The sequence below is a fragment of the Neopelma chrysocephalum genome, unplaced genomic scaffold (genome assembly GCF_003984885.1).
Source record: "Neopelma chrysocephalum unplaced genomic scaffold, ASM398488v2 Primary Assembly neopelma1_97116, whole genome shotgun sequence".
NCBI classification, from domain to species: domain Eukaryota; kingdom Metazoa; phylum Chordata; class Aves; order Passeriformes; family Pipridae; genus Neopelma; species Neopelma chrysocephalum.
Window position 1 is genome coordinate 322498 of NW_020925758.1, and position 12411 is coordinate 334908.

Genomic DNA, 12411 nt, shown 5'->3' on the forward strand with positions numbered 1-12411 from the left:
TGTAGAATTAAAGTAGTCATTTAGGCCTTTTTCTGCTTGTAATCCAGAGTAAATTGATCCTGTTTATGTAACAGTCAGAATGAATTAATGACTTATGGAATAACATCAATTTTTCCTTATCTCTGTGAGAATTCTATCACTTGGACTCTCTCTCAGGATTCCATTGAAATATTTCATGTCCATTTCAAAGCCAGTAAATGTTGACTGCCCACCTCCCACCTTAATAATGCTCAGTTGCTGTTTTGTATTGGGTTTTTTCACCTAGAAGTTTCATTTTTGTGAAAACAATGGAAAGTTTTCATTTATCCCAATGAATAGTCATAACTATCCACTTAATCCTATCTTTATTCCTGTAGACCATGCAGACACACAATTCTAATTGTTAATTATGTGGTTCTCAGCTTTGGAGATGTATCACTGTTTTGTGCAATCCACAGATTTGAAGACTTTATTCTCGTGAAATTAACAGTTAATGTCTTCTAAATAAGGAGAATTGAATAAACAAAATTTGTGATTTAAACTCTTATCTAATAGTAAATGTGAACTCTGAAATTATCCTCAATGTACATATAAAGTTTGGCTGTTATGATTCAGTCATACTAGGAATTTGGTACGGTTTGTAATATCTTTTGTTAAATAAATTTTCAAAATTACATTGTTCTTACAAAGATATGTTTGGGAAAAAAAAAACAAAACTTACTGCCATCTTTTGGATGCACTCAGAAAAAAAAAAGAGAAAAAAAAGAAAAAAAAAGAAAGAAAAATGGAAAAAAAAAGAATGAAAAATGGAAAAAAAAAAGAAAGAAATGACATTTTACTAAAATTCCAGCTGGATAAGATAATTTGAAATTGCAAAAACTTACTCTGAGATAACCAATATTTTCTTCTTCCACATTTTATGTGGTGATTATAGAGTAACATCTGTGCAAGAATTGTTTGCTTGGTTAAGCAATACTGATGGGGAAATAGCTTTCACTGAGAGATGTGCCACTGAAGCTGAAGCCAAACATAACAAGAATACAAAATTATGGATAGAGAGACAAAATTACATCTGCTCCCAATATTCAATTTTTTTGCACCCATGCCTCATCTTATTGTTTGAGTATAAATAAAACTTGTTTGGTCTACACAATTATTACAGTTTAGTGTTACAGTTTATTTATCCTGAAATTTCCTTGGAATCTAGCCTGGATATGTTCTATTATCCTGCTTTTTTGTTGTTTCTTTTCTCTTTCTCTTTTTCTTTTGAATTTCCATAAGATGTAATCAAATGCTTGTTGTGTGGCCAGCTCAATACACTGACTTCTTAGACAAACTCCGCATGTTCAGCAAAGTCTTTGTAAGAACAGAGAATGCTGGTTTCAGTGAGAATAAATCAAAGCTGATAATATCTGGGAAAAAGAAAACAATGTCAGGGGAAAATAATGACTCCTCTGAAGAGATACCATTGTCAGACACCAGCATATCTTACCAGTTCTGGACAGTGATATTAAAATATGCTGCAAATCTGCCTTTATCACCTGGAGTGAGACTCAGGCAGGCTTTCTGTACCTGTCCGGACAGGAGAGGAGACTCGCAGCAGCTGAGCCACAATGACAGTCAACACAAAAATGAAAAAAAAGAAAAATGTGGGGAGGAAAATTGAGTCACTGTAGGCATCCTCCTCACTCTCACTGTACAGTTGACTTTGCAGTTAGTTTCATTTCTGCCTGAGCACAGGGACTGTCAGGCCAACAAGTTACATCCACACTGTCCAGCAGACCATCACCCCTCGCCAAGTGCCACTTGGTGTTAAACCAACAGCAGCAATCTGACTGCTCTCCCCTCAGACACAGCAGAACCAAGGTCAGCTTTACACAAACACCCAACTAAAAAGGCTTGTAACACTTCAGCCTGCAACAAATCCAGCTGACTCATCACCCCAGACACAAACTACAGTCTTTTATCCAAGCCATGTGCTAGAAACCCCTCGTTAGACAGCGTCCTTGTCCTGTGAACTTTACGCTCCCAGTGCACCCCTTCTCCCCAGAAATGTTGTTGCTGAAACTTACCGCTTTTGCCAACTCCCCCTGCTCCCAGCATCACCACCTTGTACTCTCTGGAGCCTGCTGAAGAATTGCTGGAGGAGCTGATCATTTCGTTTTCTAGCTCCATCTTGCACGAGGCAGAAGGAGGGAGCAAAACGAAGAAAAAGCAACTGGCAGGTGCTTTCCTTGATCTTAAACAACTATAAAAGCTGTGCTAGGAAAAAAAAAAGAAAAAGGCAGAAAGGAAAGGTATAATGCAAGAGGTGTGATTTATCAGCCTCACACTCACTGCTGTGCCTGTGTTAGCTGGAGAAGGTCTCATAGCAACCACTTTAACAGCTTCCAATAAAAATCTTTCTCTGCCCCCTCCCAGCTCTGTATCGTTCTCTGTGTGTCTCTTCCTGGACAGCAGCAGTTTTGTGAGGCTCCAGAGCCCTGGTACCTCTGGGGTTGCTGTGTCATTGAAATCAAATAGATAAGAGCCTCCAGAAAAAGAAAATGGATCAAATTTCTTGATCACGATGTTTGTTATACTATGTAGCACTTACTTGAATCTTAATCATAAAACAGACCAGACAACCTTCTTATCACCTTGGAGTTAAATATTCATCCTATGATCATCAAGTTTGCTAGATTTACACGTCATGCTATTAGAAGTGAAATAATAACTTTTAAGAGTCTTTATTCTTCATGAAGCTTACTGGAAACACAGAAGATTTCTGAGGCTAAGTTCATCCTCAGATCAATTCTCAGTTCAGTTTGCATCAATTGCTTGTAAAAATAAACCAGATATTTTTGGGAGAAAAAGAAAAAAATCTCTGCTTTTTGTTTTCCCTTTTTTCACCACACATAATTTCAGGAGACAGGGACTGAAGGGGTAGGGAGAGAATAAACACAATTTGTTGTAAGTATTTAATATCAAGTGATTTATCTCACCAAGATGATGATCGGCCCCAATAAATAAGAAAAACGTAAAGCAAAAAGCTGGTGAATGACATTCAGTGTGCAAAATCTCACATCAGAATTATTCATTGAAAACTTACAGAAAAACACTACAACTCTTCATTGATTTCTCATTTTGTTCTTAACATACCTAGTCTATTTAAAGAATGTAATCAGTAGTAAGATGCTTGCCCAGTTTTAACTGTTATACAGTGGTTTTGAGGACCAAAAAAAGGGCTAGAAAGCTGCAAAAGGGCTAGAAAGCAAAAACTTTGAAAAGTGCTGGACTTTCATGACAGATGGAACTGTTAAGGAGACAGGGAAATAGAAGCAGTAGAAGCAACTGGTAAAGTATCTTGGAAGCCAATTATTTCACAGAGAGTAAGCATATGGTTATTACACAGGAATAGAGAAAAGTTGAAGCGGAAAGAGAAATAATTATAGACTGATGAAGGACATGATTTAAAGAAAATTAAGAAGGACAGGAAAGGGTATCAAAGGGCACATATATGAAAGATAGTTTAATGGTCTAGGAAAATATAGGATTAAAGAGATACATAGATATGATAATAATTATTAGAATAGAGAAGGTGAGCAGAACATGAATACTCATTTTCTCTCCTAATTAAAAATTAGGAAGCAGTGGAAGAAACAGAAAGTAACCCAGTTTAGAAGCAAAGTACTTAGAAACATTGTGACTAACTTAGGAAAATTTTTAACGCTTGAATATTTGGGCAAATAAACTTGTAATGAACGAGAACTGAAATACAAAGTAATGCAAAATCCATTGTGGACTATTAAAACCTCTTGCTTAAGGAGGGCTTAAATTTCACACCAAGAGATCTTGGGAAAACACTGAAAAATCCAAGTCTGACAGTCCGTTTTCAACTACACAGAAAAAGAGAGCAGAGGGAGAGACGCTGTGTTCTGAGAAACTCCTCCAGAGCCAAGATCTGCTACAGCTGTCCTAAGGGATTTCTGTGCTAACCACGCTGTGAGAAGCTCTGTAATGTCAGGGTTGGGTGGCTCTATTGATGCCTGGATGGAAGCCTCAGAAGGGTTTGGTTGTCAGAGCATAAAGCAGGACTTAAAGAGGAAATTCTGAATGTAAAAACGTGGTGTCTAAATATTGAACTTCAATAGGAAGGGACAGGTAGGTCGGTTAATCCCTGTTGTGATTAGAATTCCATTTACGTTAAAATCATTCTCATGCGCTCGTTATTGACACATTAGATACAACTAATAAAGATATCAAAACCACTGCTTAGAACAGCTGGGTTTTTCTGGTAATCTCCCATCAAAACAGCAACCTTCTCCTGAGGAGTTTTTATCCCCACACCTAGCAGCAACATTTGGCTGACATTAAAATGTCAGGAAAGCTAATGGTTGGGAACAAAAAGGCAACCTTAGCAAAATATATTTATATATAAAAATATTAGTGAACATTATGCATAAATAATAGATAAGAATGAGTCAGATTTTTTTCCAGCTGTTGGTGTTTGTCAGAGAAAAATGGCAAGTCAGGTTTTTTTTTCTTTAGAGCTGGAACATGAGGAAGGAATTCATGAAATGGAAGAGGCTACAAAAGGGAATTATGCTAGAGTAGGAAGATGAGTAAGAACTAAATGAAAAGCCACTTCCTCATCTTTTAACAAAAACTAGAAAAAACAAAACAGCATTTTTTTGCTGAAAGAGTAGAATTAAATATTTGTTGTTTGAGGATTAATCACTTAAAATACCTGATTTAAAGACAGATTTATGTTTATTTAACTTCAGCAGTTTAGTAAGTTTTATTACATTATGTAAACAAACATCTTGGACAAACATATTCTCCCAAATTTCACAGAGATTTGTCCACGGCTTGAAAAGGCAATACTGCATCCCCATTTAACCCAGGACTTGTTTTAATTGGTTTTCATCATAACTTCCTGTTGACAAGCAGCCTACTCTACCCTAAATTCATTCAATTCAGTAGTGGGGGAGAATATTTACATTTATTCCCATTTACGATAACATCAACTAGACCTCCTTCTCCCACCTGAGCAGTAAAATACAGAGGTTTGCTTTCAGTCTGCTGCCAATAAAATTAAAAATGAGATGATTTGAAATCACTCAGCTTAAAACGTGTTAATAGGGGGGAAAAGGTCACCTATGTAAATGTTTTATGGACAACAGGAAGAAACAGTGTAAAACACAACAATCGAACCTGAAATACTAGAATTTTTACAGCGTGTAACATTCCATAACAAATTCCAACCCTCTGTTTTATCTCTGCTTCTCTGCTTAAGGGACACATTTATCATGATGTAAATTCATAGAAAACTGTCCTTAGGCAAAAAAAAAAAAAAAAGCTGATGGGAAAAGGTGGAGAAAAAGCTTGGAGTACTGGTTTGTAATGAATCATTTATTTAAGAAATTTGGCTCTATTTCTGTTTACATCTTGCTTATGAATTTACAGCAGTTCTCCTGATTTTTTTTCTGCTATTTTTTAATTTTTTCTATTCAAACTCACAGTAGAATACAGTAATGAATTAAACCATTCAGTATTCAAAATCTAGCAACTGCTTTGCTTGAATTCATATTTTTTGGTTAAGACTGAAATAGCTGTATGCTCAGATCCTGAAGGATGCTTAGGTCTTAAGCAAAAGACAACATGCAGATATGTTAGAAGAGAAGTAGATGAGCTTTTCTAGAGAAAATGCCATTAGAAAACATATTTCATTCATCCTACATCCCTACTTCCTCTAGGGTTGTTGAATAAAGTAATTAGATGTTAATACAACATGTAAGTGTTCTGAAATTGTTTCCTAGAGCACTTTATGTTGAGGAGATTTTATCAATTAACCTGGATAAATATTATTCTCATTAGGCAGGGAGCTCATGAGTTTGAAAACTTGAATAGCAAGCAAAATGCAAATCTTGACTCATTTGTGCTCCATTAGGTGGTGGGTTAAAGGCATATGAACTATTTAATAATAAGTGAATATGCATGAGTCCTCTGGGGTCCATGCCATTATGGAAACACTGACCAATCTTTTGTCCCTTATGTTTACATATTAGGCACAACAGAGAGGGGAAATGTGAAAAAGTATCTTCATAAAAAGGCATATACGGTCAGCTTGCTGAATTGCTGCTGTGACAAGACAGGGTGCTAATGCAGAAATCATTGCACAGCACCAGGGAATGTGCTCCTGAGAAAAAATACATTTGGCACACCAGCTTAACTTGATCAATTCTGAGTAAAGATAGCATAATAAAGTAATTGCTAGGGGACTTCAAAAAAATTCCAGACTTCAATTTTACATTAACGGATTTAAAATATTCAGTCAAAATATGCTGAACACCTCTGAATCACGTTGCTAAGGGACCTCCAACACACTACAGAAGCATCTCTGTGTTTTTGGAATTCAGATTCCTGCTAGAAATACCCAGCGGTTCAATCACCCACCTGCCACAGGCACCTTGACTCCTTTCTATAATCCTCATCCTTTTTCTGTTCTCCAAATTAGTCGTCTGTAGGATGACTTGATGTGTCACACATACTGTAGGTGATTGGGCACTTGACAATCTCACACCTTGAAGCTGGCTCCTGAGCTGTTAAATATATGCTTTTTGTTCTGAAGTTCTTGTTGCTGTTCCTGGTGTCAGACAACACACTGTCCCCTGCCTCCACTGAAATGCATTTTAAACTAAGCCTTATCAGCATGTCAAGTGGCAAAAGCTAATGGAAGGAGAAAAGATGCAAGCCTGACTATTAAGAAAAAATGTGACAACAACTTCAGAGTCCATAGAATAAAGCAGCATTGTGGTTTCTTGTCAAAGAAAGATTTGTCATGAGCCACAACTTCCCTGTGATTATCCCTGAGGTCAAATAGCACAACTAACACTGTACCTGCTGTACAAAGGTTTGAGAAATAGGGACAGTTTGTCACATTCTTGAGAACACTCAAATAATATTAACTTTAAAATTCTTACAAGTGACTACTCTAACTTCTTATAGACAGAAACATTGAAGGTCATGTCCTAGACTGTGTTAAAGAGAAAAGCCATTTTCTCTGGTTTCCAATAAAGTTTCACAAATGATTTATGATCTTCCTGTCAAGAAATACTAATGATTGTGGGCCATTTATGGATTTCTGTTGAATTTTAATTACATCCACAGATAAGATTTCTACACTTTCAAATGCAACACTGATATTCAGAATGTGAAAATCTTAGAGATCTTAAAGCCTTACACCACATGAACATGTTCTCTGTGAGAATGAATGTATGTTTATTCTAAATTAATTCACCTTCCAGTGCTTTTGCAAGCAAGCAAAATTATAAGCATAAATGTAATATGAAATACCATATAAATAGCACTAGAAGAGCTCTGAAGAGGTCATCTTTTTCATCCCTGCCCCATACCACAAATACATGTAAGTAAATTGAACAATATTTGCTTAACCCTGCATTAATGTCTTCCAGAGTGAGAAATTACTCAGTTTCTGAAATAAATTGCCTCACTATCCCATTAGAAATGTATTTGAAACCCAAATGTCCTTTGTTACACAATAATATTATCACTTTTCATCCTATCTACTGCAGCTGTTATGAAAAGGCATAGTGAACGTACCAAACACATATTAAAATAGTGGGCTAGTAAATCGAATGAACATTGTAAATGTGGAGAATGTTGTTCTTCTCAGCATTCCCGTCTCTTTCTTTCACACTTCCTGTTTTTCACCAGAAAGGTTACTCTGTCAATCCTGCTTCACAGGTCATTTATTAACCTGCTTCTCGTGTTGCCAAAGACCCTCCGCTCCTTGTCCTGAAGTGTTGTTCCCAAATCTGACCACGTCATTGTTTCAAGACTTCATACAATATGTTTTTACACCTACTACCACTGTGTGTTAAACTTAGTATAGCTACAATAAACACAGTGATTCATCAATAGCAGACACATTTTTTCTTTTATTTTCTAATCCATATTTGAATGCCCTCAGGGACAGATCACAACCTACTGGGACGGTGAGAGTTTCTGACTTTTAAGGTTCTGCCATTCTGTTCTTTTTCAAGTCATCCTTGTCATACTGGATGACAAGACATCCTTCTCATTTTTGGAAAAAAGACGATTATTTCAATTTCAGTTTTGACTGGAAAAAAAAATCACAAAAAAATTCTCTCATTTTGGCTGTTACCTTGAAAGAGTTTATAGAAGATGGTAATGCCTACATCCCCAAAGTCCTTGCACTTGAAAACAGTTTCCCAAACTTCACTTCAAGAACGTGAATTTTCAGTCTGAACTATGTCAAATAGTGTATCAGTAAAAAAAAAAAAAAAAAAAACAAAAAACCAAACCAACCAACCAACCAAACAAACCACAAAAAAACCCCAAAAAAACCCAAAAACAAAACAAAAAAACCCCACAACAACAGTAAACAGACTCTTGAATTCCATCTGTTATCAGTCATTCATATGCTTTCCACTTCACTGTCTATATAGAGTAAAGCTGAGGAGATAACTTCAGCTTCATCAGGGAAACTCCAAATAGAGTAAATCTGAATTTCTCTGATATAGACTTTCCTACTTTCTGTGATAAAATCATTTTTTCTAGAAATCAAATTGCTTATTGGCACACTCTGTTGATTCAACAGAAGTGAATACTTTTGCAGTTCTTAAATCCATTGCAATCAACAGTAATCAGAACTCAGTGTATAATTGAGCTCAGCAACTGTATCAATGGTAAGAAAAACAAAGCCAATTCCTTTAAAATCATCAGTAAAATGGTTCTTCAAGAAAATTTAGACTTTTGGCTAGCTAAATCTCCCACTGAATGTGTTGTTTGCCATGTTGAATAGAGGAACATTTAGCAAGGTTAGAGTAACAGAGGCTTGGACTCAGCTACCTAATGGGCTGAATAATAGTTTACAAGAACCAAGCTGTAGTGGTTTGAGCCAGGTTTTCCCCCTGAAGCTGAAAGTGGTAACCCCCGAGGGGGTGGTGACCCTTGGGGTTTGACCCAATCAGTGCTCCTGCAAAATATAAACATATCTCTCTGGACCGGAAAAGAAGCAGAGGTACTTGTTGTTAGAAGAAGAGGTGGCCATGTTGTGGTGAGGCCACGAGGAAGGGGCTCCGGCCCCTTGGGGGCTCTGCCCCCCCCCAGCCCCCGGTTGGGGGGCTGCAGGGACTCGGAACAGTGTTAAGACTGGGCTGAGTGCCTGCGGCTAGGAGCTGGGGGAGTTTCTCCCTGGTAAGCAGCAGTGGGAGACGCTGGGAGCAGCAGCAGAGACAGCAGTGTCCGAAGAGCAGTGGCAAAGAGCCAACTGATAAGAACCAAGGAAGCAGACAGAAAAACTCCTGCAAGGAAAGAGAGAAAAGAGCCAGCAGCAGAGAGCAGGACAAAAGAACCGAGGCCACTGCAGAGACAGAGTTTGGGGTAAGAACTGGACAACCCAAACCCCCCAAACTCACTGGAGACTCCTCTGAGAGAGAGGAGGATGATTGGACTCACTTGAAGAGTCTTGGAGTGCAGTATGCACTGCTGAGAGGAGCTAAGAAGCTCATGGCCTCCTGAGGGCTAAGCCAGGACGGCCAAAGGAATGTGTGTGTGTGGGGTGACCTTGGCCCCCCCCACTGCTGCCAGGCTTCAGAGAGGCTGGCAGCCATCTTGAGGCAGGGCACAGAAGCTCTGTGAAGGGGCTTGGATTCCCCTGAGGATACCAGACCGTCACGAAGACCCCTGTACTTCGTGATATGACCGTGGTGTAGCAGCCTTGTCTGGGGTACCGCAGTCCACGGAAAGACCCCCGTTTTGAAGACGGAGGGCCGAGGGGCTTGATTCCCCTCGTGTGTGTTGGCAAGGATCCAGCTGCAGCTGCTGCTGATGGAAGAGGAGAGCCTGCTGCCTAGAGAGAGACCTGCTGCTGAGAGACTGGAAGGGGTCTTTTCTTCTTCTTCTCTCCTGGACTTTTATTTGGAGAGAGAAGAGATTTGGCCCACTGTAAATATTATTGTCATGGTAGAGATAGAAATAGAGTTAAGATTATATATAATGTAATATACTATTTATTTATGTGTACAGTCTTGTAATATAATTCCCTTCCCCCCACATTGAGTCTTGTGTGTTTGTCTGGAAAACCCATCTCACATGGGGTTAAGATGTGGGAGGGGGGCTAGGAATCGGGAATGGGATTCTGAGGCTGATCAAACCATGACACAAGCAAAAATTAATATATGTACTGCTGTTTTCAGAGCAGTAGTGCAATCCCTACTCAACTAAAAGCTTCTGCTGTCCTTCTGTGGATATCTGTGCTCAATTTCTTATCAACCTACCTATTTTGACAGCTTCCAATGTGTTTAAAGTAACCAGTTTCACACGTAAAAACAGCACTGGAAACACTGGGAAACCTGCATAAAAGATATCACCTAGTCTCACAAATCCCAAATAAGCTCTCTCATTTAAACCCTACCAAGTGGATTAGGAGCTAGGTAAGCATGTAAGTGCATTTATTTGGAAAGTTTTTACAAAGCTGTGTTGCAAAAGATTACAAATATCCCACTTGTGACTCCTACTGCAATCGATTTGAGATCTGCTTCTAGCAAAGACACTAGACACTGCAGTCTGTCACTTGTTAGTCTGTTAATCAGTTTAAAGATGCTATTCTTACAAAATATTGTAAGATCAATAGGCTTATGCATTGGGAAAAGTGCTAATCTAACCTCTGTATGACATGAAAAGCAAAGCAGTGCAGTTATTTTATAATGTTGATATTTAAGCATGTTTGAAAAAATCCATCACTGTGGACTTTTTGTACCACTAACTGTTTGACTATAATAAGAAAAAGAAAAAAAAAAGAAAAAAAAAGGAAAAAAATAAAGAAAAAACCCAAAAACATTCAGGAAAATTGTGTAAAATCAGAATCCTGGTACCCTGTATTGGAAATGCTTAATATCCCTTACTGGAGTCAAATTTGTTAAATAATCATTCAAGACAATATTTTACAAGAGAGTAATCTTGTATTTCCTTGCTTCAATATTGGTTTTCATATCAGGTACGGTATTCATTGTTCTAAAAAGAAATGAAAATTTCTTTTAAGCTCAGAGTTTTGAGATTAAAATCATATGTGTGTGTCCAAAATAAATATAACTTCTGTACTAATTCTGACGACAAGTGCAATTAAAATGCTAACAAATACATCCACCTCTCAAATTTCACTCTATTATGTCCACAAATGTCTACTAAGACATTTTACTTCTGATGTTCTTTAAATTTGAAACCAAATATATATGTATATATATACGTACATATATACGTAAGCTCATAAATTATAACACATATATAGAAATAAACAGCACATTTTAAAACAAGACATTCTTTTTCATTTTTTACTGGCTGTGTTATTCCAGGGCTCCAGGAGATGAGAATGATATTATTAAGTATAAATTTGCTGCCTGCAAGAAAAAAAAATAAAAAAAAAAGAAGTAAAAATAAACTTTCTTATGAAAATCTTATGACTTCCTTCTTAAAAGGGGGAAAAAAACAAAAAACAAACGAACAAAAAAATTCAAACAAAAAACCTCCAACCCAAACCAAAGACCAAACCAAACCAAACCAAACCAAATCAAAAAAAACCACATAAACAGAAAAACCCTAAAACCACAAACTTGAGTGGTAGACACATCTAGTAGGATCTCAAGTCCCAGACACTTTTTCCTTCCCTAAGATCAGGTTCAGAGTTCTGACACAAAAAGCCCTGAGGATCAGAACACCTGTGTTAGACTCAAGTTTGGAGAGAAACATCATTTTGTGTGTGGCTATAATACAGTTTTTGGTACTTTTACTGTCTGTGGATACCAATGTACCTGGAAGACATAAGCACATGGAGAGGGCTAAACTGCAGGATTTATTCTACTAAGTTTTGCTGTAGCTGCTTGCTATAGATGGACCTTGACAACATAACAAAAGGAAAAGGCTGAGACAATAATGGATCTTTAATGGGAAGGAGTACACAAGTACCATGTTAGACAGAGGCCAACAAAGAGATCAAATGAATTATGTGCTTCCTATTAACTACAAACTGTAAAGAAGTCGTGAATACTGGCAACCAGCCAAGCCCCTGATACACACCAGATAAAAGATGCAGGTCTTCCAGGACCTTGAGTGGATTTCAGGGGCCCCTTATTAGCTGAGCACCATCTCAGGACAGACCTCGTAATATCCTCATTGTGTTTCTGTCTTTTATACTTATCCTCCAATCTTTGTGACAAAAAGTGTACAAAATTTGATTTGAAAATCAAACCCTTATTCTTACTTCAACTGTTTTTCAAGGCATCCTTTTACTTCCATGTGGTTTTAATTAAAGTTTTGGGTCTATTTCAAATCAATCCTTTTTTTTTTTCCCCTGTGGAAAGATCTTTCAACTTCTCAAGTTTTTAGTTTCATTCACACTTAAACGAT

The 12411-nt window shown here is 37.5% G+C and overlaps 1 protein-coding gene across 1 annotated transcript in view; it reads right to left on the minus strand.

The window, feature by feature from the left end:
- Positions 1 to 2390, minus strand: part of RIT2 (Ras like without CAAX 2) — a 172188-nt gene extending 169798 nt beyond the window's left edge. Inside the window, exon 1 of the mRNA XM_027671698.1 lies at positions 2052 to 2390. Coding sequence (XP_027527499.1) covers positions 2052 to 2154 — 103 coding nt within the window. The 5' untranslated portion in view covers positions 2155 to 2390. The remainder of the gene's footprint in view (positions 1 to 2051) is intronic.
- Between the last annotated feature and the right edge of the window lie 10021 nt (positions 2391 to 12411).